This window comes from Ursus maritimus, unplaced genomic scaffold (genome assembly GCF_017311325.1).
Source record: "Ursus maritimus isolate PB19 unplaced genomic scaffold, ASM1731132v1 scaffold_17, whole genome shotgun sequence".
In the NCBI taxonomy this organism is placed as follows: Eukaryota; Metazoa; Chordata; class Mammalia; order Carnivora; family Ursidae; genus Ursus; species Ursus maritimus.
The window spans coordinates 55,474,711-55,502,325 of NW_024424119.1; the positions used below are offsets into that span (position 1 = coordinate 55,474,711).

A 27,615-nucleotide genomic window follows, 5' to 3' on the forward strand; every position below is an offset into this window, starting at 1 on the left:
TGCAGGCTGGGGGGGTGGGGGGGGTGCAGGCTCGGGGGTGGGGGGGCGCACCTTCATGATCTTGATGAACTTCAGCAGCAGCCGCTCCCTGTCCTGGGCTTTCTCCTGTAACATGATGATCGACCGCACCCTGCGGGAGCCAAAGGGAAAGATGGCTGAGCTGACTGGTCTCCCTTCAGACCCCTAAGTGTCCTGGTGGAGAGGGACGTGGACACCCGCGGCGCGTGCCCAGGGCTCTTGAGGCGCCAAGCCTTGCCCCCGTCTCTGCTGTCGCGGCGCTCACAGCATCGCAGGGATAGGCCGAGAGGGGACGCGGTGTGACGGGGACCTTGGGCGTGCGTGCAGATGGGGGCTGGAGCAGCCACGCGATTTCCTGACGAGCGCCGACCCGAGCCCCGCTGGGGCTGGCAGGGCTCCTCACACGGCCTCAGCACTAGCTCAGGAGACGAGGGGGCACGGGAGCTAGGAGGGCACCTCGAGAACCTCGGCGGCAGCCACGAGGCCAGCTTGCACGAGGACCTCACTGTGGCCTGGAGACCCTGTGGCTTCACAGGGGCCACTGCCCGGCCACTCGAGAGAGTGCCGCCTCTGCCTTGTCTTTGGCCCCAATAAAGGGCACCCGCCCTGAGCATGCCCCGCGGACCGGGGCTCTGCGGGCCCCCTGCACCTCCTCCTTGGAACCCCCTCGGGGGTGTGCCCGGCAGGGGGCTGGGTCGGAGGCCGGGCTCAAGGCTGTGTGCAGTTTCCGTCTGCCCTACAAGCCACTGCCTTCGACGGCGGCTTGCGATGGCTGAGCTCGAGCTGCTGAGGAGCGGAGCACCTCCTGTGGGGGGAGAAAAGCCGGCCAAGTGGGACATGACCCAGGTTCCCTCTAACAAGCAGTCCTCGGAGGTTTAACAAATCTCAGATGTTCCGTCAGTGGCAGCATGGGCTGCGAGCAGGGTGGGTCGCGCAGCGCGGACTGCGTGGCTACCGCGCTCTGACCATGATGTTTGATGCCGAGACGCTGGGGGCACCTTTAAGTCACACCTTGAAAAGCTAACCATTCGGTTAGTGTTCTAGTGCAAGCATACCTTTGGGCTTCATTTTAAGAATTCAGGCCTAATTAAAGTCTGAACAGAACGTGCTCCTTTGCTGTTCTTTCAGATCGTGTCCGTGTGAGGCTCGGCCCTGGGGCCGCCTGGCAGTGGGGAGCTGGGCCGTGACCAGTGCGGGATGGCACCGTGAACACTCCTGCCCCTGCCGCCACCTAGGGCAGACATTACTAACTGATCCTGGACTCCCCCCTGTCACGGACATCTCCTCAGCCAGTGTGCTCTCTGCTGCCCGCAGTTCCCAAGTAACGCCCAGGGCCTCGTTGCGAGCTGGGAGGAGAAGGGCACCTCCTGCTGGTGTGAAGACAGCATGGCGACCTGGCCAACCTGCTGCTGTAGAGAACCGAGGCTTTGCACCGCCACCCCTTGCCGCCCCTTCTTACCAGTATGACATGTTGTTGAAGTGCTCTGTGAACTGGGTCAAGTTGGGGCTTTTCTCCTCATTCTGCTCTTTTGCCCAAAGCAAAACCTCAGGAATCTGCAAAGGAAGTGGAGCGGCTGGAGCCGGAGCCTTCTGGCTTCCCGATGATGGGCAGTTTCTCCTGCTTAGGGACCAGCAGCTGCTCCCTCCGGGGCAAGGGACAGCCTTCTCCTGCCCCCAGCCCTGCGCAACGCCATACCTCTATTTTATAGAAGAGCTCAGCATCCAGCAGGGTCAGCTGCTCGGCTATTTCATGGCTGTGAAAGTCATGCAAAGTCCCCGGCCTAGAAGAGAGGCACGAGATGAGCAGTGGGGACAGGGACAGCGGGAGGTGGCTGGGTGCCATCCTCTGGCCTCAGAGCTGGGAGGTCAGAGTGAGCAGCCGCCCCAAGCCTTGCATCACAGCAGGAGGACAGCGGCTTCAGAGCCGACCAGTGGCAGGGCATGACCAGACCGCACTCTGGCTGGGGACCGTGGTGCCTCTGCTGGGGGGGTCCCGTGACAACTGCGCTGAGAACTCAGCCTGACCCCACTGCTGGGGCCCAGTGGGAACATATGGCTAGGGCACCTGCAACACACTAGAGCCCTACAGGTCTGTAGGAATGTTCAGGACGGCCTGGAGGGTGGGGGGTCAAGAATTCACAACTGCCACGTTATTGCCGGGAAGACAAGAGCTGACCACAGCCCAGAATGCATTCACCTGTCTGCTGTCCTCCTAAGTGCCCCCCCGCCCTGCCTCCTCACTTCTTGGTTAAAAAGGGTTTTTTTTTTTTTTAAATCACACATCATGACCCCCGGGAGAAGAGGCCCAGCCCCTGGGGAATGCACTGGGCTGTCCACAAGACCCCTCATCACAGTGCCTGGGCACAACCAGGACGCGAGGCTCTAGGGCCGGAGAGCCACGGGCGGACGGTTGGCGGCTCACCTGGCGGCTACCCCCCGGGCTGCCAGGGGCTGGTCGGAGTTGGCACACCTGAGCAGTTTCTTCTGGTCTACCTTGTCCAGGATGTTCTTCCGGAGCACACGGGCCAGGCTGAGCTCCCCACTGCACACCAAGCGGAAGACCAGCTCCATCAGCAGCTTCAAGATCTCTTCGGTCAACTCCACGAGGCTAGAGGGCCAAGGGCCACACGTCAGGGGCTGGGACATAGCCCAGGAAGAGGACGGCTGCCACCAGGCCCAGAATCTACCTCAGAATACCCAAGGGTCACGTGGCAGCGACCAGCAGGGCTAGGAAATCTCTTCAGGGAAGAGAGCAAGAAAATGTGTCCGGATGGCCACCCAGGTCCTCAGAAGCGCGGGGAGCAGTCCCGCTGGTGATACAGAATGGCTGTGCTCTCAGCAAATGCCAGCTGGCACTGGACAAGCTTCAGGGCCCACGTTCGGGCCTGGGCCACGGAGACAATCTCACTCCAATCCTGCCCCAGAGGAAGCCCCTGGTCCTGCCTGGGTGATGAGTCACTAAGAGGCCCCGGCCCCTCAGAGCAGCCGCCTGCAGGACCCTCCTGAACTCCCTCCGCGCAGCGCTTTCCGCGCACGGCGCTCTCATGGCTGTGCCGTCCCGGGCTGAGGCCACCGTCCCCGCAGAAGGGAAATGCCTTGAAGGCAGGGCCTGTGGTTTCCTTCACCACGGCTCTCCAGACCCAGGAGAGGGAGCTGCCGGACGTGCCCTTGTTAAGTGCATGTAACGGTGAGTGCTGAGTCGGGGCAGGGGGGCGCTGGGGCGAGCAGGTGGGGATCCACCAGTGCCCGCTGACGGTGTGGCTACGAGGGATGGCCCCCACGAGGAGATCTGGGTGGCTGGTCATTCTCCCCAAGGGTCTTGCTCGGGTGGGCAGGAGCAAGCCCGACCCAGAGCTGCAGGGTACGTTCCGTGGGCACACAGCTTGGCATAAACGGGTAGAATGGGACGGGACGTCCCCACCTCAGCAAGGAAGACTGCAGCCCCGGTGGGGAACCCTGGGGTGCCCCAGGCCTGCCGGGCTCCCCCGCCCCAGCCTCCCTGCCACCTCATGGGCACGAGCACTCACCAGAGCTCATCCACCACCCGCACCAGCACGAAGAACGTGTTCTTGCTGACGCGCTTCTTGAACGTGTCCGCAAAGGGTGAGAACTTCTCGTACGTGGAGTGTGGGTTAAGGAAAGCCATTCTCACGCAGGCAGGGATGGGGGGAGGGGAGGGTTACCTTCTCCCAGCTGCCGTTTACAGGGCGCTCAGGACGTGCAGGAGCCCTGGGAGGGAGGCCCCCCCTCCACCAGGAGCCGGGCCCATAGGACGGCTTCCACGGCCTTTCCGTCGGACCTCCCACCCCCAGCTCCCCGTGAGACCTGAAACACTGCAGGCTGCCTTGCTGAGCCTCAGGTGGAAACAGGTGGTCAAAACCTACAGGCCCTAAACACCCTCTCAATGGGACTGGGAGGGGGGGGCGCATGGCACCCTAGATGCCTCCTGCACTCTTGCCCTGAGTTCCATCCCAGCCATCTCTCTGCAGCTTCAGATGCCCCTTCCCCTCAGCAGACACACAGCCGGCCACCTCCAGCTCCTCCCCAAGGTTGTGGTTCTCACCATCTTCTCGTGTTCACCATTGACTCTCCAGCCCCTGCTCTGGCTGGTCTTCCCGTTCTCCAGGGATCCGTGGATGCTCGGGAAGGAGCCTCGGACCAGGGACTGTCCCCGGAGCCTGCAGCAGAAGCCTTACAAGGCAGCGGTGCCCAGGATCTCGATGCTGCAACATTCCCATTAATGCCTGACGCAGCCACGCGGGTAGGTGCTGGGAGCCTGAGCTCTGGAGCACATGTGTATGGGGTGGCCACTCTCCCACCAAACTGCATTTGGGTCATGCAAGCTCTCCGAGCTGTAACAGGTAGTAATATAACGGTGTATGCAACGTAACAATGACATATCGAGGAGTTTGACAGTAAGTGAGCCTTCGCGTCATCCTGCCCACTAGGAAGTTCTCAAGGGAGTTACTGTCACTTGCCGAGTGAGGCCTGCGAGCAACTGAACGCCTGAGGCTACAGGGAACATAAGTCTCTGCAGTGGGGACTGTCTACTTAACCCTTGAGAGACCAGGTCCTCCAGGGCTGGGGCACGGGGACCGTGAAAGGAGCGACAGAGGTCCGGAGGAGACAAGAAGCCAAGCCTCCTGGCACACAGGAAAGGAAGGGGTCAGCCTGCAGGACTCGGGACTTCCCGCCCCGAGTAACAGCAGCCGTCCAGCAGATGGCAGTCGTGGGCTGTGACCCGGGGAGGTGGCCAGGGAACAGGGCTCCCTGGGAGAGTGCGCTGTTCAGAGCCCCAGCTCAGGTTAGCCTCCACAGAGGAGCAGGTGTGAGAGAAAGTCAATGACGGTGGGTCCCAGGGCCCGGGGTCTTCCTCGACCGCTGCTGCACGGAGTCATCCCTGAAAGGGTGAGCCGCTGGGGCAGAGACAGTTGAGGGGTAGGAGCCGATTCTCTCTGGATATGGTCTTTCTGTCCACTGCTGGGTCTGCCACCAGGCGGAGCGGCTGTGCCTTCCCCCAAGGCTGTTCATGTGAGGCTTGGCCCCCATAAGCCCTGCACACTTGGGACCTGTCACCTCAGTGGTCTGGGGCTCAGCTCAGAAGCTGCAGGGGGGCCTGCATGCATTCTCCCTCTTGGGGTGTATCTGTTCCTTCTAACTCCTTTTCAGGACTCCCTGGTGACCACAACTGCCATCAGGCAGCACACCCGCTGTACCTCGTGTCATCTCACTCAGCCCTCAGACAAGGAAGGAGACTGGAAGAGAAAGCCTGGCCTGATGTCCCAAAGCGAGGGCGCAGGGCAGCAGGAAGAAAGGCCCGCTCTCCTGGCCGGCTCCGAAGGCTCTGTGCCGGGAGAGGAGTGGGGCCAGGGGTGGGGGCCACGGGAAAGGATATCGGTACTGCAGCTTCTTGATGAGCTCCTCCGGGGTGATGAAGGTCCTGTAGGTGGTCAGGAAGGCCTCACAGTACAACACCAAATCTAGAGCAAGAACAACCGATGAGTGATGCCGCCGCTGGCAGGGGACGCAGACGGGCACGCGCCTGCCACACATACCTCCGTCCCTGCCAGCTCCTTAGCTGTCCTAAGACTCGCTGATTCAAAGGGTCTTAATCGTGGGCACAGAGAAAATAATTCAAACTCATCGGCAGGATTTGGAAGCTAAGTCATAGGTAATACTTGAGATGGCAGGGCCCAGGAACAAAAATCTTGGGAATTTCCACATATCGAGAGACCTAAGATAGGGCTATTCTTCTGTGGACGTGGACCCCCTTCTCCTGTCTTCTCTCATTCATCCCCCAGCTCACCAGGTGGAGGAATCGAGAGGATCCCCGCTTCTCCAGCCGAGGAGTGCGGGCTCAGCCGAACCCTGGCTCCCGTGGCCCTGCCCTAGCCAGTTACCTCCAGCACAAATGAAAGCAAAAGCAACACCTGCTCCTGCACCTGGGGTCTGCACGGCGGGGTGGGGGGGGGGTCTGGCTGGCAGAGCAGGTGCCGGGAAGGAGGCTCACGGGCTGGAAGCACACAGCACGGCCCAACAGCATCCTGCTCCAGCTCCTCATCCTGGACCCCTAAACTCATGCAGCTCACTGCCCCCCTGGGGCTTCTGTTCAAAGACGGGATAGGCGAGGAGGCGGAGATGGGCCCAGCACAGGCCAGTGCCTGCTTCTGGAAGAACAGATCCAAGTCTGCCTGCCCTGAGCCGTGGGCGTCTCAGTGTAGTAGCACTGGCGTGGTCTCTGGTCCACAGGAAGCCACCTGCCCAAGGAACGTGCTACGTGGGCCAGGGCCTCTGCCTCCAGCATCCATCCGTGTACAAATGACTTGGTTTCCCTGCACCCTCAAAATCTCTCCATGACTGAAATCCAGTGGAGGTCCCAGCTGATGGCAGCGCCTCCCTTCCCGGGCACCGTTGGCCACCTGGAAGGCTCTGGACGGCCCTGCCCCCGGGGGCTCCATCTGGCCACACCTGCAGGACAGCAGAGCTTGCCGCTCCAAGCTGAGGACGGGAGCCAGCTCCCACTTCAGCCCTTTGGATAAACATGAAAACCGTTCCTCCTGCCCAGCTGAGGCAGGCGTGCAACCGCAGAGAAGCTGAGCGAGGGCCGCTCCCGAGCACGGCCTGTGTGCCACGCTGCCTCACGTCGGCTCCGCGCACCTCCCTGTCCACTGGGGACCGCTTCAAACAGCCGGGTCGGCCGAGGCCGGGAAGGGAAGGGAAGGAATGGGACGTGCCTGGCTCTGAACTCAGTCCCCACGACCGGGCTTTGCCCCAGTCCAAAGAAACCAGGGGTGAAGAAACCCCGGAAGGCAAAATAGTGGCTACGGTGAGTTCGTTGGGGTCATTTCTTTTTTCTCTATTCTTCAAATTCTCTGCAATGTGACCATTTCTATACTATTTTCATAATTTAAAAATTCCCAGAGTCATTCTGTGTAACATATTTCGGGAAATCTGCTATAAAAACAGGGGCATCGTCATTATAAAAATAAAATGGGTGGGTGAGGGTTTCAGGACTGGGCCATTTTAATTCTCTCCATAACTGGCTTTAATACTGTTGGCACATCCCCTTTTTAATAACTTTCAAAGATGTAGAAGGAAAAGGAGTGGTTGGGGGGTGCCCATGTGCGGGCCCTGCAGTGCCCCTCCTCCGTCCTGGCAGAGGTCAGGGTCACGGCCCCCCCCACCCCCCGCCGAAACACGATGTGGACGGAGTGCTCTTTTGCTAGCAGAATCCACCCAACAGTACGCCCCCTGCCTTTCCAGCCCTGTCAGCAGATCAGGATGCTGAACATGGCAGCCACGTGCCGAGGGGTCAGAAGCCCGTCCTGTGACGGTGCCACCGCTGCTCTAGACTGAGCTCTGGACAGAACACGTGCCGGGGGGTCCTCGTGGAGGCCGCTGTCTGGAATCACCTAATGCGTCAGACCTCAGGAGAAGTAGAAACAGCTACCTCCGTGTTGCTGGAACGTTAACCTTGTTGGACACGTTGTCACTTGAGGTGCTGAGCTCTGAGTCGAAGCTCCCCCTCTGCCGCCCCTGGGGGCCTTTGGGGTCCTCATTACTCTTTACCCATGGAGGGCGCCCCCTGAGAGGGCTGGTTCCATCCCCAGGGTGGGCTCTCCGCACAGTGACCGCGCGACACCAGGACCATGTTCTGACCCCCTGAGGGCTGGTGGAGGGGACAGCAGAGGGCAGGGCTGAGGGGCCAGCCCACCCCAAGAGACCAAGGCCCCTGCCCAGGGCGCTGCCGTACCTTTCCTGTCTGTCTCAGTAGCGTGCACCAGTAGGATATCTCCAGATCCGCCACGGACGTCTGGCCCATCGTCACCCTGCAAGGACAAAGCAAAGGAGGACACGCAGCAGAATTCAGCCACGAGAGTCAGATCGGGAAGTTCTAGGCAGGGACGAGATGACCAAGCCGCTGCACTGCGGAGACCCCGGGACCCCCTGCCCCCTGCCCTCCCTCACCCGGGAGCAGTGTGACCCAGCACAGGGGCCCTCTGCACTCTGCAGACAGGACAGACCAGAACTCATCTGGGAGGTGGACGGCCCTGGGAGCTGCACTGGGTCACAGCAGAGGTGAGGGATGATGGCACCATTAGATCTCTCCCTCTTCACCAACCCAGGGGGCAGGGAGGTGAGGACGGAAGTTCTCATGCTGGGAACGGCGGGACCCCACGGGGAGGCACGCAGGACTGCTGCCAGCCACTCCCAAGAAGACCGGAGAGGTAGCAGGATTATTTCCAACTACGGCCGCGTTCCTAAAACTGCAGCAAGCTGCCCTGAATTTACACCCGTTTCCCCAGGTGGAAGGAGAAGTCACTTGTCAGAACGTCATAAATGCTTCCACAGGGAGCCCTCAGAGGAGTGTAAAGCGTCACAAAGATGTTCGATGGTGCCTGACGTTGCCTCTATGCTACCAGCTGCCCTCTGCCAATTAAGGAAAAAGCCTTACTTTCATGTGGGCAAAGAGGCTTCAGCCCATAAACCTGCCTGGAGCCAGAGCGGGCGGTTAGCAGGGCCAGGAATGGGAGCCCAGGCAGCACAGCACCAGGCTTGCCTGCGTGCCCCACAGCCCCTGCCTCCGGTTCTGAAGGAAACCAACCCTACGAGTCCCCAGGGGTTCACAGCCCTCGTTTTTGGAGATGCACCTGCCTCTCCAGGACTTGTTTTCACCCCTGGATTCCAGAGTCCTGAGAGCATCTTGGATTTCCAGCTAAGGCTGAGGGCAGCTATGCCCACGACCCGATTTTTCAGAAGGAATTTCTGGCAAGGATCACGAAGCATCACTTCTCTCTGTAGAGAAGCCGGCTGCCCCACTGCCCCTGCCAGCCCTGCCCTGCCTGTTCCGCTCAGCCCGGCCCGGCAACGTGCAAAGGGGAGAATACGCCTGGTTGTCTGTGCGTGCGCTGCCAGGAAGCCGGAGCCCAGAAACACAGTCACTTCCCCAGGGCTGGGTCAGGGCTATCACACTGAGACATTCTTCTGTGTTTCCAGAATTGCACAAGGCACTCCTGACAAGGCACAGGACAGAGGAGGCTGCGGGCCTAAGATTTCTGAATCAGCCTGTGCCTCCCATTGAAACTCCAGTGGGTTATTCGGTCAATGCTGATGTGAAGGCAGCTTATGCTAATGAGGGCCCCCCATGCTCAGGCTCTGTGCTGAGCACCCTACACGGGTTTCACTGGTATCATATCCTCCAGAGTCCTGTCCTCTGGGCTTAGAGATGTTACATGACTTGCCCAAGATGACTCTCGAAGTGTCAGAGAAGGGGACAGTGCACTTTCTCCAGGAGACCGTCTGTTTGCCCAGGTCCTTCTGCAATCCCCGTGGCCCAGGCATGGGGCCAGGGTAAAGGCCGCGCGCAGAGCCCACGAAGTGTGGGGTGGCCACTTCACGTGTCGGTGCCTGGCTTGGGTCCTTCAGTTCGAGACCCCTCAGGTTACAGTCTCCTCAAAGCCCCCTCACCCTCTTTATGGACCAGCCCAGCCGAGGCCTGTGCTCACCTCCTGCTTGAGGGTCAGCCTTGCCATAATCTCGCTGTGGTCGATGAGGGACAGCTCATCCACTTCCTCCTCCGACTGAGCCAACTCTGAACCATCTGGTGACCTTGAGGCCCTAGAGACAGAAGTACTTTCTGTTGCAAGGGTCCAGCAGGCCCCAGGGGCCGGGACACCAGGGCACTGAGGTGGTGCGGCCCTCTGCGTGACTGCGAGTCACGACTGCCCCCACACAGGTTCTACCGGAACTGCAGCTCCCGTGTCAAGGCCACACAGCTCCCCATCCCCTGCACAGGGGGCCTGAGTGGGGGCCGGAAGCCAGGGCGCGGACTGCATCTCCAGTGCCGCTACTGATGAGCTGTGTGACCCTGGGACATTTCTTGCTCTCTGTGGACGCTCTGTCAATGGAAGGGATTAAGAAGGAGACTGGGGTAGCCTGGGTGGCTCAGCTGGTAAGCATCTGACTCATGATCTCAGCTCAGGTCTTGATCTCAGGGTCATGAGTTCAAGTCCTGCATTGGGACTTAAAAAAAGAAGAGAATAAAGAAAAGAAAAAAAAACAAAACCAAAAAACAAAAAAAAAAAAGGAGATCAAGAAGGTTTCCTCGAGCTGTTTAAATAAGTGATAGGATCAGTCACTTTTGTCAAGGCCACCATAGGCACAGCTGGTACCCAAGGACAGGAAGAGCAAAAGGGAAAGCAGGCTGGGAGAGAGTTTGCATGGTTATTAATGTCATTCTTCAAGTTTTTTCCAAGGGCTGCCTTTCTTTGGGACTGAGAAGCATGAACTGGGCTGACTGGCCCTTGTCCTTGGGGTGCTGGGTCTAGCAGGAGAGACTGACATTAAAACGAGCAGCAGGGGCAGCAGCCTGAGAAGACCCAGGCCGGTGTGAAGGGCAGCAGCCCCTGGGGCAGGACAGACGAGCTGAGACCTGCAGCACTGAGCAGGAGTTTGCTGGTGAAGGGGGAGGAGGACAGAACCGCCAGCAGAGGAGAAATGTGGGGCGGTGAGGGGGCATCCTAGGAGCAGACGAACGCTGGGTCTGTAGGCACCCTGCTTCCCCCGGCATTTTCTCCCATATTCCCGTTTTATTCTGATGATTTCCACCATGGGTCCTGTGAGGCCCAGGCTGGCCTTGTGGTCACAGGCCACGTTTTTAACCCTAAGTATCTGAGACGTTAAAAATTTGTGCCTTTGGTAAGACAAGGATGGCCCGGAGCAAAATCACACACTCCTGGGGAGAACCATGTGCTACGTGTCCCTTCAGCGTCGGGTCTGCGGTCTGGCCTTTGTGGAAAGAGGACAGTTTCGTAATTGCTTCTAAGCAGTCACTGTGCTCATCCTTCTCCTTTTTTTTTTTTTTTTTTTTAAACAAGGGCCATCTGCAACTCTCAAAAATGGTGCTCTGGGGTTCAGTGCTGCTGGAGGCAGAACCCGTGAGCTCCTGTTGCTTGGCGCAGACACTGTTTGCTACCAGATGTTGAACTAGAAAACCCATCACCCCTGCTTACTCCGTGGGGAGATCTTAGCCCGGGCAGACCCCACACGGAGAGCACCTGGGAGTGGCCGCAGCAGGCTGGCCTTCGACAGGCCCCTACAGAATGCTGTCCGTCTGTTCTCCTGTCTCTTGCTCTTTTATTTTTACCACCTCTTCAACCCTTTACGCTTAGGCCTGACAAGTGGGTACTGCCTGGCTCTGTGCCCAGAACCCCAGAGGTAGCTGAATCTTGGCCTAGAGAGGGAGGAAGAGCTTGGACTTGTAGACCAGCTCGCTAAGAAGGCGACGTCCACGTGAAGTTGCAGACGGCACAGAGGGTCGGCAGGCCCTTCACGTGGGGAAACGGACTACATATTTCTCAACCGGCTCAGGTGTGACTTGTGCGAATACTGAAAAATGCTGCAAAAGATTAAAGGCACATAAAACTAAATGTACTGACTCCTGACTGGTCTTACTTCCAAAAAAATAAACTATACAAGTTAATTTTAGGGAGAACTGGGGAAATGGAAGGTGGTTTGCATAGCAGACGATATGAGGGAATTTATTATTAATTTTCTTAGGTGTGATAATGGTATTGCAATCTGGTAGGCTTCTAAAATATCTTAGGAGGAGGGGATGCCTGGGTGGCTCAGAAGTTAAGTGTCCAGCTCTTTTTTTTTTTTTTTTAAATATTTATTTGGGGGAGAGAGAGCAGGAGATTGAGCACGAGCAGGGGGAGGGGTACAGAGAGAGGGAGAAACAGACTTCCTGCTGAGCAGGGAGCCCGACACGGGGCTGGGTCCCAGGAATCCAGATGCATAACTGACTGAGCCACCCAGGCGCCCCTAAGTGTCCGACTCCTGATTTCAGCTCAGGTCATGATCTCAGGGTTGTGAGATCGAGCTCCGTGTTGGGCTCTGTACTGGGTGAGGAGTCTGCTTGAGATTCTCTCTCTCTCTCCCTCTTGCCCACCTCCCTCCCACTCCAGCATGCTTACTCTCTCTAAGTCAGTCTTTTAAAAAAATTAAAACATCTTAGGAGGCACACTATAGTATTCAGGGGCTGAGTGTTATGTCTGTAACTTACTTTCAAATGGTTTAACAACACGATATACGCACCACATCTAGTAACTCACAATAAAAAGTTTTGGGGGGGTCTTTGACACCCCCTTAGTGCGCTTGAACTTGGAAGAGGCCAAGGAAGGTTGGCCTGGGATTTAAAATACCGTCATGGGGGCATCTGGGTGGCTTAGTCGGTGAAGCGTCTGCCTTCGGCCTGGGTCATGATCCCAGGGTCCTGGGATCGCGCCCCATGTTGTCAGGCTCTCTGCTCAGCGGGGAGCCTGCTTCTCCCTCTCCCTCTGTCTGCTGCTCCCCTCACTCATGTGTGTGCACACTCGCGCACTCTGTCAAATAAATAAATAAAATCTTAAAAACAGTCACAGGTCATCTGTAGAGTAGATAATATGTGAGCACGTAATCAGGAAGTAAGGCAGACTGCCTGCCAGAACGAAAACCTTTAAGGGTGGGATTGTTAGTGATTTTTCTGGTTGACTTGCACATTTCTGTACTTGCCAGGTTTTCTACCCTGAGCACGCAGAATTTTGCGAGTCAGAAGGAAAGGAGGTACACCTCAAGCTCCCGCAGGCCTGGCATGCTGGCGGGCAGGGGGCTGCCCTCCCCGGCTGGGCCTGAAGCTCTCAGACAACCCGCTCTACATGGTCACTCCCTACCTGTCGCCGTCTCTGCTCTCCTTCCCGGGTGCGCTGCTGGCCGACGAGAGATCTCTGGGATGTCCATCTTTCATAGCTGGTGATTCCTGAAAAGAGAAGTCAGTGCTGGGTTTGTGACAGGTGCCCCACGCTGGGCGGATCTGCTTCCCAGCATTCCCGCCTGCAAGTGGCCTCTGAGCACAAGTTCCTACGGAGCAATCTGACATGTGAACGAGGTAACCATGAATGCAGTTAATGACACAGGAAGGGTAAGGGCCTCTTCGGACTAGCATCTTGCCTTTGTGGACAGTGACAGGTGCCCCTACTTAGGACCTGTGTCAGCTGCCAGCCTAGATGAAGCCATCCCAAGCACCTCCTAGAAGAAAGGACTGTCACGGTGGCCGCTACTCGGCCAAGCTCAGCCAGGCGCTGCACTAAGGGCTTCACATGCCTCTTTCCCCCTGGCCCTGACCAAGACCCTGTCTGTCCTCTGGTGTCACTGTACCCACTCACACACACAGACACAGGCTGGGAGCGAGTAAAGGCCCTGCCCCAGACCACACAGCTAGATGGCCACAGCCTGCATTCACACCCAGGGTTGTCTGTCTCCAAACTTGTGTCCCCAACCACGGTGCCCTGCCAGGATGCAGCAAACCTCTGCTGACTTCCTGGTCACACCAAGCCCTCGGGACTGCCATGCCCAACTGCCCGCCAGTTATGGTTCCCAGGGGTCTAGCTGTTGGAGCACGTGACTGCAGCCCCCTCTCCTCCAGCGGCCTGGCCCTGGGAAGCTGGGCCCGCCCCCCTCAGTGACGACATGGCTGTCGGGCATCCCTGGTCTGTCACTGAGGCCACAACAGAGAGCAGGGTGGCATGAATACACGGATCCTCCTTGAGGAGCATGCTTTGAGGAAAAGTCAGCACCGAACGTGGTCATGGGTGGAGGGGGAGAGCCACGGAAGGCCAGCTAGGGAAAGGCTCCACTGTGTGGAGGCCAAACTGGATGATGTGGGGGCCAGGTCACCAGAGGGGACAGGAGGAGGGAACACCAGAGGAGAAAGAGCTTCCACGGCAGGGTCGAATCACACTGGAGTGAAAACTGCACAGTGCTCTATGACTTGCTAATGCCTAAAGTGGGGCCGGCCTTGTGTGAACATCGAAGATCCCGTGGGGATGCCCTTGGTGGGGGCTGTCTTACCAGGAGTGACCACATTTTTAATGGGCTGGGCCCTGTGAGCTCATCACCAGGGAGGACTCCAGCCCTCTCAAGGGACTCATTATTTTTGAAGCTTCTGAACTTGCTCACGTTTTGCTGCAGCAAAACCCAGAAAGCTGACCGCTCAGCAGAACGGCTGTACCGAGCTGGGACAGAAGTCGAGCGAGGGTGGCCACCCCAGGTATTTCTCTAGGCTCTCAGGAGAGAGGTGCATTAACACAGCAGGGGCTCCCTGCCACCCACCCCGCTTCCTCAGAAGCTGTTCCTGTGGGGGTGAAGGAGCGGCCTGGGGGAGGCTGAGGGGGCCAAAGCTCAGGAGGCTCGGTGGTGTAGGAGAGCAGACTCCTGCCCTCTCGGTAGGGGACAGAGGATGGATCTCAACACTGGAAGACGGGATAGAAAGAAATCCTGGAGAGCAGCCGATATGTGGCCAGGCCAACACCATGCTGCCTCCGCAGATTTCCAGAAGACTCCTCCGGCCTGGCCTGAGGAATGCCACACGCACTGAGAGCAGAGGGAGGACTCCTCCAGGAGCCACGTCCTCTCTCCACGGAGCCATGCTGGCTCTCGGCAAGGCCGCAGGGCCCCAGCCGGCGAGTGCCCGGGAGGCTCAGCCAGGCAGAAGCATGGCCCAACCCTGCCAGGCCGGGCCGCATGCACGAGGCAGCCCTGAGGTTACTTACTCCTCGAGAGTGAGCCAGCTCCTCGCTGCTCTGGCCAGAGGAGTACAGACTGACGTATTCACCCTCACCAGCCTCCTCACTGGTGTTTTCACTCTGGGGGAGACAGGATGAGAGGAAATGCACATGTGACAGGCCCCCTGGCCAGCCGGCACGGCTCAGAGACAGCGGCCTAATGGGCTGGCCCTGACCAGGCCACTCCTCTCGTGAGGGGGAAAGACGGCAACCGCAGCCCTCGCTGCTCCTTGTGAAGCTTCTCCCAGGCCAGAGAACGTGGCGCTTTTGCCACCTCTTGCCTCTGTGCTACAGGGGACGCAAGTGTCCTGCTGGATCTTCTCCGAGAGACGGGGGGCCACTCAAAGGGCCCTGGAGGAGGCACACTCCTCCCCGCGGGGTTCCCAGCACGGCGGGAGCGGCGGGCCGCGGAGGGAGAGGCAACACCGGACAGGTCCACACGCGGCTGCGCCGCTCCCGCCGGCCTGCGCTCACTCCGCCCCGCCTGCTGGCCCGCGTCCCTCGCGCCCTGCAAGGTGGCAGCCCCGTGCCCCGATGAAGAACTCAGTGAACGTAATGGCACAGGCAGCCCCTCCATCAGCACCGCAAACAACTACGGAGGCAACTACCTCTGACTTCTGTCTGCATCTGCCTTCCGAGCGTGTCGGTAGCTTTCTCGAACAACACACAACCCCACAGAAAACCAGGAGCATTTTCTGTCTCGTGCTTATGAGGACTGTCTCTAAATGGTCACTAATCCGTTTCTGGAAAATCAGATTCCCCACCTGACGGGAACTTTGTATGGCAGGTTCCCATTTCTGTTCTGGAAACAGATAGGCTACTATTGCACTCTGTGACCTTCCAGGGACCCGGATCCAGCGCCGCTGCTACCGGGCGCGCGCCGGCAACAGGCCTGGCTGTTGGTGACGGGTGGTGGCGGCAGACTCAGGACCAGCCACACCACTTTCTCAAAACGGGCAGCCCCACGTGGAGGGGGGTGTGCGCTGAGTTCTCACCGAAGGCGTCTGGGGCGAGTCAGTGAAAGAGGTTTCGGAAGGAAGGCAGACAGTGTTCCCATGAAAGTTGCTCTCCTGAGAAGATGAGAGAGGCCCGTCCACGGTGCTGGGAGGCAGACTGGCTACGGTTGGCACCGCTAAGTCAGAGCTCTGAGACTGGTGGACGGGTGGGAAATGTGGAGAGGAAGAGGAGGTAGACGGAAGGAAAGGTTGAACGGAAGCTTGGTTGTGAGGCACGAAATCCTGGGAGTAGGACCTAAACACAGATTTATACTACAGAATCAGCGGAAGACAGACACAAAAACGGGAAGATGGGAAGAAAACAGACAAAAGAAAAAGTCATTAGATTAACTCGGCTGAGCTGTGGCGGGCTGTTCACAGTACATCCGATGAGGACCACCGATCAGGCCAAACCAACCCCCGCATGCCTCTGGCTGAGGTTCCCCAACCCGGGCACATTCTCCCTTGAGAAGGGCCTGAGGACCGGCCAGCGCCATCTTCCGTGTCTGAACAGTGGGACACGGGTGCCCCCAAAGAAGAGCCAACCCCACATGCTGTACAAGTGGCCCCACTCTCTGTCAGAGAACTAAACCCGCCAAACCCAACCCATGCATTTGTCCCTGCAGGAACTTCGTGGCTAAATTCAGTATGTGCGCTCAGACACCTGGGTCCGATTTACTCATTTTGAATCTTTTGCATGAATCTTTTTGGTTTTGTCCCTTGAAAGTCAAACACTGCAGCCTTTCAAATACCATAATCTACCTGAAATGCTTTTGAAAGGGAAGGGCTAGCCTTAAAAATGGTCAGAAGGACCGTGCTATCAAAATGCTAAAAATTTCTGAGTTCATGTCCCTTCCTATACAATCTTTTCTTTTCTTTCTTTCTTTTTTTTTTAAACAAATGAAGGGATCTTGCAATGCTTCTGAGACCACCCTAGAGCTGCAAGGCTACACGCTCCCAAATTCTCATTGAGAGAGAAGTCTGCAGCCAGGCTGAGGGGTGACAGTGCATGCCCGCAGCTTCTCAGAGTCAACGAGCACTGTTCAGGCCTGAGCTCTGCTGTGGGAGGAGGGACAGAGGAGCTCTGGGACCAGGGGCCACCAGGCTCTGAACCTGACGATGTCACCATGTCCCACAAATGGCCTGACAATCTGATGCTGTCACAGGGTAATGGGAGAGGGGCAGGTGGAAGGGTCCCTGTATCCAAAGTTCTTGCCCGGACCACTACTCCCAGAGGGTCTGTGTGGGGTTTACGGAGATGATGCTCTGCAGTCCCGAGTGCAGTGCTGGCACGCGGCACTGCGTCCACTCCCCTCCCTCGCCTTCCGAAGTCCCAGAACCACCCCACACAACAGAGCTGCGCTGTTTCACGGGGTCTACTACATATTTACTGCACAAAGGAACACGTACGAATTGCCTCTAATATTATAAGTGAAGCACCCAGAACACCACCTGACTCGCAGCTGCGTCTCGGTTCTGAGCGTGGAAGGGTAACCGACAAGCTTCCCCCACTGCAGTGGGAGACCGGGACGGGGAGGCGGGAAGAGGCTCCAGACGCCCCAAGGATGGACGCCCCAAGGGTGTGGGCTGCAGGGGAGGGGCAGCCACCAAGGAGAAAGCAAGGAGGCTCCCATCTCTAGGACAAAGCTCCCAGCCGGCCTGCCCTTCCCTCCCCCTCAGCTCCAGCCTATGTGCAGCTCTGGTATTCCAGCTATGCAGTCCTGCTGGGACAGGAGCCAAGCTTGAAAAATACCTTCAAGGGGATGGGGAGATGCAAGACCCCGCTCTCTAAGCACCACAAAGCACCCTCAGTGCCCCTCCTGCAACTACAGAGGGGAGGGCCACGTTGGGGCTCATCGTCACACCGCTGTTGACAAGGTCGGTCTCTGCAGACTCCCCCATAAGTACTTCCTGGCCCATAAGACCACACTTCTTCATCGCGGCAGGGAGGAAGGCAGGCTGGCCACGGAGCAGAAATCACTCATCACTGCCTGGAGTTTATTCTAGGACCTGGCTGGTGCCTGGCTTTGCTTCTGACAGAGAGCTGCTGCGCTCTGTAGCAGGAATTTTTATTTATAGCCAGAGTAAGACTGTTTGGGCTAAGGATTTTATACTAAGAGGGGGGCTGCCTGTCTGGAGACTGCAGATTTCTGCGGAAGATCTAGGAGCACCAGAGCAAGTTCCCGGGAAAGAAAGCAGTCAGGAGGGGCTGCCTGGCCCCCAACATCAGCCTTGATCACACCATCAGTCAAAGTGCCAGCAAGGACCATCTGGTGAGGACGATGCCTGCTGGTCAGATAGGTGCTAAGGGTTTGCACCAATCACCTCATCTCATCTACACTAAGCTCCTAAGAGAGGTGTGGGGGATATCCCGCTCACCGAACATTCTGGGCAGGTGACAGGCCCCAACCATGTAATTCTGCAGCTCTGTGGGTACACCTACTACCGGGCTGGGCGATCTCCTTGCCTCAGTGTTTCGTGGTGACCAGCAAGCAACAGGCAGGGAGCTGAGGCTTGACATACAAGCCGGGGATGCAGAGCCAACAACTGCCCTCGAGAGAGATGCAGGGACTGGCAACCTCACTTTTGAAAACGCACGTGAATGAGCCACCGTGAGTCTTCTGGGTGGAAACACAATGGCTGGTGACCCTGTATGGCGATGTGTGGCGGTGCACACGCTGGAACGCAAAGCCACCCAAAGCTGGCCAGGCGTTAGTTTTCAGGGACACTTTATCTCCATTATCATCTTGGCATGAAAATTGACTAGGGGTGAGCCCTGTGCTGGCAAGAAAGCAGGAAAAGAGACCTTTAAATGCAAGATTCCGATTCCTCCCTATAACAGACGTTCCATTTAATTCCTGTGACTGTCAGGAAGAACGGGGGTGCCAAAGGGAGCAGAGAGCGTGCCAGCAGCCGCGGGCCAGAGCCACAGGCCAATGACCCTGCCGGCTCTGCAGTTGCAGTGACTGGAGCTCTGAGCTTTGAGGAACTTTCAACCCTCCCAATTACAGGGCGATGCAAACATTTGAGTGAATGGACTTACTGTCGTAAAGTGTCTGGGAAGCACAGAAGTTGCCAGAGATTGGTCATTACTGCATATTCTTGGCTCAAGCAAGGCTTATGGCTTCAGTGTTTCTGGAGGCTGCTTACCAACACAGATAAGCTATTGGACGGCTGGTTTTCAGGCTTACATTCGTCTCCATCGTTTGTGAGAAAACACACCCAAGGGCAGCTGCTGCTCGGAGTGTGGTTTGGGCTTCCTTCCCGTACAGAGAATCACTGGGAACCACAGCTCAGCACTGGTCCTGGGCTTACACTTCCCTTAAACCAGAGACTGCGAGTGTCAACACAACGCGGGACTAAGTGATTTGTCTTGGAGGGAAGTCAAGCTCGCAGCCACTGCACAACACCTCCGCCGTCTCCCGGGGGCTGGGCCTCCTGCAGAGAAGCACGCCTGCTTTGGCTCTCGACAGATGGAAAGTCACCAGGAAGGACCCTTGGTAACAGTCCTCATCACTCCGTGTGACACACTGAGAGGAAGTCGGCTAGCCGTGTCTCCTCTCCCCTTCCTGGTCCCAGTCAGCTACTTCTTTACCAAAGCCTTTCTTCCCGGCTCCCTCACCCCAGAAGCAACTTCCTTCTTTGATGCCTTTGTGTTAATTTATAACAACTAGGTTTGACATAAGGTCAAAGGGTAGGTTTCCAAAGCCAAGCAGGACCTGCCCCTGAGACCTCTCTCTGCTCCTGGCAGGGGAGCCACTTTTGTCAGCCCTGTTGTAGGAGTGATGGGACAGTACTCATCAAAGAGAGGCAATATCAGCATCACCGTGGATCCAAAAATATCTTCCCTCTTTTTGAATAAACTTCTTGGTGGAATCTATTTTTAAAAACCATTTCAACATTCTAATTAGTATTTTACAACAAAGGATGTAAAAAAAAAAAAAAACCCAAAAATGTTTTGCTTGGGAGAATTTTAGGTAGTAGGATGGGTGACAGTGGAAATGTATTGCATTTTTTTCTCACGTGACGTATTTTTGCAACCCGAATCACAAGATCCTCCTTGAAAACACCAGATTTTGGCTAAATGGTTTCATGGCTAATAATATTCTTGCAAAAACTTCCAACACATTTTAGGATCCTCTGTATATTCACTAAATATTGACCTTGAGAGCATTGGCTCTTTATAGAAAGATTTAGTACAGATTAAAAAATGATTTGAATTCAGTTCTAGAAATTTGACTGAACTATTTTTACTCAGTCTGGGTTTCAACAGCATGCCAGGGACTCTAATTTACACTTAGTCTTAGAATTCTATTCAGAACCTGTAGCCGCGCTCTGTAATGTGTCAGAACACAAAAGACAAAAACCCTCTTCTTGGTGTCCAGCCTACATATGGGCTTTTCTTTTTACACAGCCTTGGCAGGTCTCCATCATTTACTGGCAATCAAGCAGTTTATAAATGTCAAGCGAACACTATTCTTCATAGCGGAGATCTGGATTCTTAACCTCAGCTCTAACTGAGACTCTGTATAAATGAAATGGTCCAGCTTCTCTACTGCGGTTTCCTCATCTCTAGAGCGGAATAAGCCCTCCATCACAGAGCAGTGACAAGCAGCCTGAAATGCGAAGGTATAGACGACAGTTTGTGTGTGCAGACAGCACCCTTAGGGTTCATGACACCCCAGGACCTTCACAAGGACCAAGGGGGTTCTTTTAGTGCCAGATCAGCCGGACTGTGATGGATGGAGACAGAAGCATGCCTGCACAAGGGGCTACAGCTATTTCCTGGGTCTGAAGCTGGTCCAAGAGCAATGACCATCCCAAATGCCATGAGCACCAACAAAAAAGCAGCAAGAAGTCTTCAACATGAGGGGCAGAAATGGCTGAGTCACAGCGGTTGCTTCCGCGAGTCTCCAAGGCCAAGGGTCCCCAAGCTCTGGTCTTGGGCCCGACAGCCAGCAGCCAGGGCCTTATGGGTTAGTGGAGAAGGAAAGTGAGAAAGAAATTGGGTTTTCGGCCACAGTCTGGGGCGAGTGTGCGTGATGCATGGAAGTGGATGAGTCAGCATCCCGTTGTCGTAATGAAATGTGGGGATGTGAGGGAGGGCAGAGGAAGACAGCTAGATGCCTCCTTGGTCACTGCTCACTGCTTCTGGGTGAATTAAGATCCTCCCAGTCGGTTTGGCGTCACGGAGCACCTGCCACTTGCTGGCTCGGCCCCGAGCTATGTACTGAGGCCGCAGGCACATTATAAACCCAGTCCTTATCCTCAGAGGATTCAGGACCTTGAGAAAAAAGAACTGGAGCGTTACCAAAGAAACACTTTCCCAGCGTGCTAGTAAATATTATAATGCCTCCCTTCTTACTAAACACCGTTGTGCGCCTAACACTGTTACGTGCTCTACATGTGCCTTGCCTTTACTCCTCAGGACAATTCCAGGCTCCCGTCGCTGAAGAGGAAATGGGGGTCTGCTGCTCTGGGGATGGCGTGCTCAGGTGCACACAGCAAGCAAGGAACAGCATGGTGGGGAAGGGGCCGGGGGTATCAGGAAGCAAGATAGAAGCTGTGTGGGGGTGCCAAGGAGTCGGTGCCAGGAGAAACTGGGGGGTACGGAGGACCTAGGCATGGAGACAGGTAGCTGGCGAGGCCGCAGAAGGCTCTGCAGTGTTGAGGAGACACTGGAGTCTGACTAGTGCTGAGAAGGGGACGTGGCGGCAGGAAGGCCAGTAGGGAGCCCACAGAGGCCAGGCCAGGGAGCAGTGACAAGGCTGGAGAAGAAGACCAGCTCAGGGCATATGCTAGGAAGTGCAGCAGGGCTTGGTGAGTGGGTGTGCATGTCACATGTATAGGTGCTGTGTATGTGGCGGTGGGGGTGACGGGGAGGGAAGACAATACCTCATTTCCTTGCTTGGGCAACTCAGTGGATAGTGGAAACATTCACAGAAATAACAAGGATGCAGGGCGCCTGGCTGCCTCAGTCAGTTAAGCATCCAACTCTTGATTTTGGCTCAGGTCATGATCGAAGGGTTGTGGGATCGAGCCCTGCTTAGGGCTCTCTGCTGGGAGGGGGTCTGCTTGAGATTCTCTCTCTCTCTCTCCCCTCCCCCCTGTTTGCACGCCTGCTCTCTAAATAAATCAATCTTAAAAAAAAAAAAAAAAAGAACAAGGATGGGAGCAGAAGGGTTTGGCTGCTCCTGCCCCATTAGGTGTGCGGGATCTAATTCCCTGTCCCAGGAAGCCCAGAGTCTAGCGAGATGCTGGCATTTATGGCTGCAGACTCTGCTCTGTGGTAAAGCCCCAAGAACAGGGTAGAGTACGAGAGTCTCTGAAACACCCACCAGCTCCCGAGCCTTGCACGCAGCACGGCCTTCATGCTCCCTGGGCCGACAGTGCCGGGCCGCTCTGAAGGAAACCCCTGGCACTTCTGGCAGGCCGATGGAACAAAGCCCCCCCAGGAGATGGAGCCTGGAGAAATACTCCCCAACCCCGGGCTGCAAGTGCTGTCCTCGGACACTCCCCCACTCTCAGCTCTCAGAGTGAGTGAGCTCGAAGCAGGGCAGGAAGCCATAGAGATAAGGTGACCTCAGGAAGAAGCAAGGGACAGAGGCGAGGAAGGCAGGGGCTTATTTTTTCCAGCAGAAGACACACACTGTGTTGTGGCAAGCAAGCCGAGCCCGTAGACTCTGTCTGCCTCTCTCCTGATGATTCTCTTCCCCTTACCCTGCTCCACTGTCTCTCCTTCACTCTTTCATTAGACCAGCCTTTCAGCCCACGGTCTCCGTGGCAGCCGCTGGTTACTGCTCAGGGCAGTAAAGGTGAGGGACAGATGCACTCGGGGGACTTCAGGAGCCGCCACGTGTTTCAGCGAGTGGGCCCTCGCTGCTGCACCATGACGGCACGGCAGAGACAGAGTGTGCGAAGCAGGCCCTCCGGTGACAGCATGTGTGCTGAGGTCCGAAAACCCGGGTTCCACACTTAGAGGGTCACCATCTGCCAGAACCGGCCGCCGGCGGCTCCACCGCCCCTCCCCCGGCCTCCGTAACTGCAGTCCTCAAGATGATACAGACTCGACTTCTGGACCCTGAGGAGCGCTGTTTTTAAACGAATGACAGGCACTATGGATACTTCTCAACTTCACAAAACCCGAGTCTTCGGACAGTTTTACTTATTCGGAATCATTCTGGAAGCCAAGATGCTGAAGAACTATCTCCACAGATTCCTAGCATCCGAACAGACCTCCTGGGGACGGTATAAAGCTGCACCTTGCAGTCAGCCAAGAAAGGACGCACCAGAAGACGGTCTGGGGGCGGACGAAGGTGATTTCTCTGACATCAATATTTCAATACCTGAAGAGCACTGGTAACCCTAACGTTACTGAGAGATTTTATTTTCTTTTTTTTTAAATTAAAAAAAAAAAAAAGATTTGGGAGACAGAGAGGGAGACAGAATGAGCAGTGGGGAGGGGCAGCAGGGGAGAGAGTGAGACACAGACTCCCTGTAGAGCAGGGAGCCTGCTCAGGGCTCGATCCCAGGACCTGGAGATCATGACCTGAGCCGAAGGCAGACACTTCACCGACTGAGCCACAGGTGCCCCATGAGAGATTTTCACTACCTTGGTCAAGGGTAAGGTGAACGTAGATCCCATCCACCTTTTAAGATTCTTTTTAGATTCAGAAGACCAGGGTTCAGAACCAGAGCCAAGGCAAGCCAGAGAAGGGCCAGGAAAAGGAGACAGCACATGGAATTCAGTGAGGAGGGGAAGAGCTGATGCCAGAGGGACCAGAGCTGGAGTGGAGGCGGAAGGCAGGCAGCCAACATGGCGGGGCTGCAGTGCGAACATGGCAGGCAGCCCCCCAGCATCATGTCAGAGAGCCATCTGTAGGAAGGCTCATCACTGAAACACCTTCCAGCACCCCCATGGGGCAGGCACATTGCCAAGACCCAGTGGGATCAGACCAGGAACAGGGGGCTCGGCCTCCCTGGGCCTCGGGGAGGCTGCCCATGGTTCTCCACATCTTTCCTGCCTCTCACTCAGTCCTCATTTCCCTAAATATCTTCCTCCACTGAACTGGGCGCAACAACCCAGAGACCACACGTCAGGTCCGGATGCCTGTCCGCGTAGACGCTCCAGGTTCCTAGGGTGCAGCACGAGCTGGGCAGGACAGGAAGCCCGTGCACTGCAAGCGAACACTTCTGTGCGGCGAGACAGCCGAGCAGATGCGGTGGAAGATGGCGGGAGGGTGGGCACCGCCTGGCCTGACCCCCAAGGGTCATGCTCAGGAGGGAGCAGCTGGGGAAGCAGTCTTTCAGTTAAGGTGTGCTGACCCTGAGGACACACGGAAGGCTGACTACGGGCACCGCCCTTCAGCCAGCTCCCCCATAACCTTGATCCCTGAGGCCACCTTCCAGAATGCACATTAGGCTTTCTGGCCCCCATCCTCCAGGTAGATCCTTTTGTGTGGAACATCTTAGACTCGTTCTCCCTGACTTTTACCCCTTATCTCCCTGAAATCCTAACTGTCCTTCAGGCCACAGCTCAAATGCCACCCCCCCACCCCATGAAGCTCTGCCTGGCCTTGTCCCGGCCCCAAAGCCCAGGGGGTTCCCACCGACGGCTCGTGACTCTTCTGGCCTTACTCACACCCTGCCTCAGGACCCTTCCTGCTGCATGACCTGTGCAAGGAGAGTCCCCGTGCCTGCTGTATTAAACTCAACCTGCAACACTGGGAAGACGGAACAAGATGCTTCAATTAAGCTCAGTCAATTCAGCTCTCCTGCTCTAATTCGAGAGCTTTTCGTTTTTCCTTTTTTGAGAGAGAGAAAGAGAGAGAGAAAGAGAGAATGCGTGTGCACGCATGTGTGACTGCGCGCATGAGTGGGGGGGCAAAGGGAGAGAGAGAATCTTAAGCAGGCCCCACGCCCAGCATAGACCCCGACTCGAGGCTTGGGCTCACGACCCTGAGATCATGACCTAAACTGAAATCAAGGGTCAGACACTTAACCGAGTGAGCCACCAGGTGCCCCAAGAGGTTTTTAATGTTTAGAATCTTGCCCAGCAGAAGTAACAGGTGGCTGAGAGGGTGAGGTGTCTTCAGACTTGACAACTGCTGTATTCCTAAGGGGCACCCCTTCAGAATCCCACATTGGAAGGATGACACAGGCCCAGGAACGACAGAATGATGAGATTCAGGAATAAAGGGCTGCTCTGAGAGCAATCCAAAGCCCTCCATCTGGGGCTCATCTCAGAATGCAAGCAGAGAGCACACGAAGAATATGTTGGCATTGCACTAAACCACTTCTCTGGGGTTTCAGCACATCAGATGTCAAATGTTCCGAACATTCAGGACATTACTGACAGCTCCGGAGGCTGGGGGCCTTTCCTTTGAAGAAATAAAGATCCTTCAGCAGCTCACTCCCTTGGGCTGCGCTGCGGAGATGGTCTGGAGGTGCCTTGAGACTCCCCTGCATCCCAAGGGATAAAAACCATGACATATTCACCCCAAACTTCACTGAAATGCCCTCAAACTTCCATCAACTCTGTAGCAAACAGTTCTGTTCACTGACAGCCCTCCAACCCCGAACTGTTCAAAAGGGACATTGTAGACACTTTCTTAGGATAACTCACACTTACTTTCTGTTCATAGAGTGGAAAAAACAGTCAAGAGCTAGATTGTGTAAAGGCCAAGTTTTGCAGGATTTGTGAAAGGAGCTTGCCAGAAGTGCTTGCTGAGGAAACAGAGGGTGTCTGTGTGCCAGCGCAGGGCTGTGAGTGGGGAGGGAGGGGTGCTTGGCCTTTCTACAGCAAGCGTAGGGTTGCCGAGGGTTCTAAAAAGTTAGGCCCTAGCACCCAAAGGAACAGTGCATTCCTCACGGCAGGCAGGGCCGTCCTAATCTGGGCCCCGGATGGGTGGTTCCCAAAGACGGAAACCAGACAAGACCACCCTGGCAGCCTGAGCTTGGCTAGGTCTCTGAGAGTCACCAGGTCAACCAGTCACCAGGTCAGAGAGGGAAAAGGAAGTCCAGGTAGGTGAAGCCATTTGTCCAAGCTGTCACGTGCAGAATGAGGATGGAGCTGAGACTAGGACCCAGAACGCTGAGAGCAAGAGCTATAATAATCAACTTTCCTGTATGATTTTACTCAATCCCCACAATCACAAAATAAGAGACAAGTGTAATCTCGAAGTAAAGAAACAGAGGCCAGGAGGGATAAATAAACTACCCAAAGGCAAAACTGATTTTAAGTAGAACCCAAACATGGCCCCATCCAAGCTCTATCCCTGCTGTCAGTCTCATCGTAACAGATTAAAGGAAGGATGGTAGCCGTTTAGGTTCCCGGACAGATGCAGACTTCAGCAAAGGACAACAGAACAGTACTGTGCCTCCCAAAGTGTTAGTGTCCCCTAAGTTTCAGAAGTAAACTATTTACAGAAATGGCTGCACCCACTCCCCTCCTGCAGCCATGTCCCTCTGCAAGGTGATCTGGCAGCAGCCCCCGGCAAGAGGTGGAGTCCGGCTCCTACTCCTGGAATCCGACTGGCCTTGTGATTGAACCGAGAGAATGCCAGGAAGTGACAGACAGTGAGCCAGTTCTGAGCCTAGGCCTGAAGATACCCTGCATGCTCCCATCAGTTCCTCGGGCACCCTGCCAGCTGCCCCAGGAGCAAGCCCGGGCTGGCCTCACGGGGGCTGGAGGACCAGGGGGAGCACAGGCAGCCACATCGGCCCGCTGTCCCAGCGGAGGTTCCAGAGATGCTGGTGAGGCCGGCCAAAATCATACGGGCAGTCACCGTACCACCCTGTGTCCCGAGCAATGACCGACGGTTACTGAGTTTTGGACTGGTCTGCTACACAGCAGAAGTTAACCGGCGAGGCCAAGCCCTGGTAAAGCCCGTTCTTCCTGGCCTTGCTTCCTTCCGGCAGAATACTTCTTTTAAATACAGGACACTTACAGGGCTGACCCACGGCCCAACGGGAGACCAGAGTAAAAGGGCCAAAACATTTCTGCCAGTAATTTACGTCTGAGTGGTAATGCCGAGAGCGTGGCTGCTAACATTCCTCCCCCCTCCCCCAACACTTCACACAGTCCTCAGGCCACAGAAAACCAAGCACGCATGCCCCTTCCCGTCTAGTGCAGGGTCTGCAAGAGGACAGAGTCAGGGCTGGGCAGCGGCACACAGGTCAGGAAGCACAGGCGACAAACGAAAGTTCACACTCACGTTTCCAAGCAAAGAGCAGCAGGGAGCGACTCACCGAGGGCACAGGCAAGTTGCCGTGCCGGCTGAGAAAGGAGTTAGAGACGGACACACTGATGCCCTGAGTGGCACTGCTGTCCTCGGGGGTGAAGGCCACTTTAGTTTGCTGGACACAGTAGGAGACAGAGGAGAAGGAAGAAGCAGCATAGGAGGCCTGCTGGACAGAAGGGACGAGAGAGAGGACAGGGAAGGAGGGAGAAAAGCAGAGAACAGTCAGGCAGGTTCACATGAAGGCTCCACTGGCTGCTACCTAATTCTGCTTGGACATGCTGGAGAGGGATGGCTTCTTGGCTCGGCCGAGGACTCAAAGATGCCTGCCAGAGTCTACCTGGACGAGAGGGCGCCCTCCTTCACCTCCATGTGAGGGATTTAAAAGGCTAACTTTCATACAAGTTGTACCCGTTGGAAGTGGCGGCAAGGTGGACAGAGCCCCACGGGCCTGGCTTGGAGCCCTGCTCTTGCACTGACTAGGGCCTCAAGTTCCTCCTCTGGGGAGCAGACCCTGCAGTTGTCCGTGCTCCCGCAGAGCGCGCCCCTGGAGCCAGGCCGCCTGGCTTTGAACCTGGGCCTCACCGCTTGGGACCTCTTTGGCCTTGGGCATTATTTAAAGCTCTCTGTGCCTCAGGTTCTTCATCTGTAAAATGGGGACAACCGGCTAGGACCGTATGCGTGTAAAGCACTCAGAGCCCCGCCTGCCGCGCTGTACAGGGGCCAACAGGCACAATTATGACCACGATTTTTGCTGGTAAA

The 27,615-nt window shown here is 56.3% G+C and overlaps 1 protein-coding gene across 1 annotated transcript in view; it reads right to left on the reverse strand.

Moving 5' to 3' along the window:
* The window catches only part of RAPGEF1 (Rap guanine nucleotide exchange factor 1), a 131,020-nt gene that overhangs the window by 4,802 nt on the left and 98,603 nt on the right, over positions 1–27,615 (reverse strand). The window contains exons 12-23 of the mRNA XM_040631355.1: positions 26,864–27,019; positions 14,607–14,699; positions 14,167–14,188; positions 12,729–13,032; positions 9,525–9,636; positions 7,772–7,847; positions 5,414–5,498; positions 3,546–3,638; positions 2,441–2,626; positions 1,715–1,799; positions 1,478–1,572; positions 52–130 (exon numbers count right to left, since the gene is read on the reverse strand). Of these exons, the coding sequence (XP_040487289.1) occupies positions 52–130; positions 1,478–1,572; positions 1,715–1,799; positions 2,441–2,626; positions 3,546–3,638; positions 5,414–5,498; positions 7,772–7,847; positions 9,525–9,636; positions 12,729–13,032; positions 14,167–14,188; positions 14,607–14,699; positions 26,864–27,019 (1,386 nt within the window). The remainder of the gene's footprint in view (positions 1–51; positions 131–1,477; positions 1,573–1,714; positions 1,800–2,440; positions 2,627–3,545; positions 3,639–5,413; positions 5,499–7,771; positions 7,848–9,524; positions 9,637–12,728; positions 13,033–14,166; positions 14,189–14,606; positions 14,700–26,863; positions 27,020–27,615) is intronic.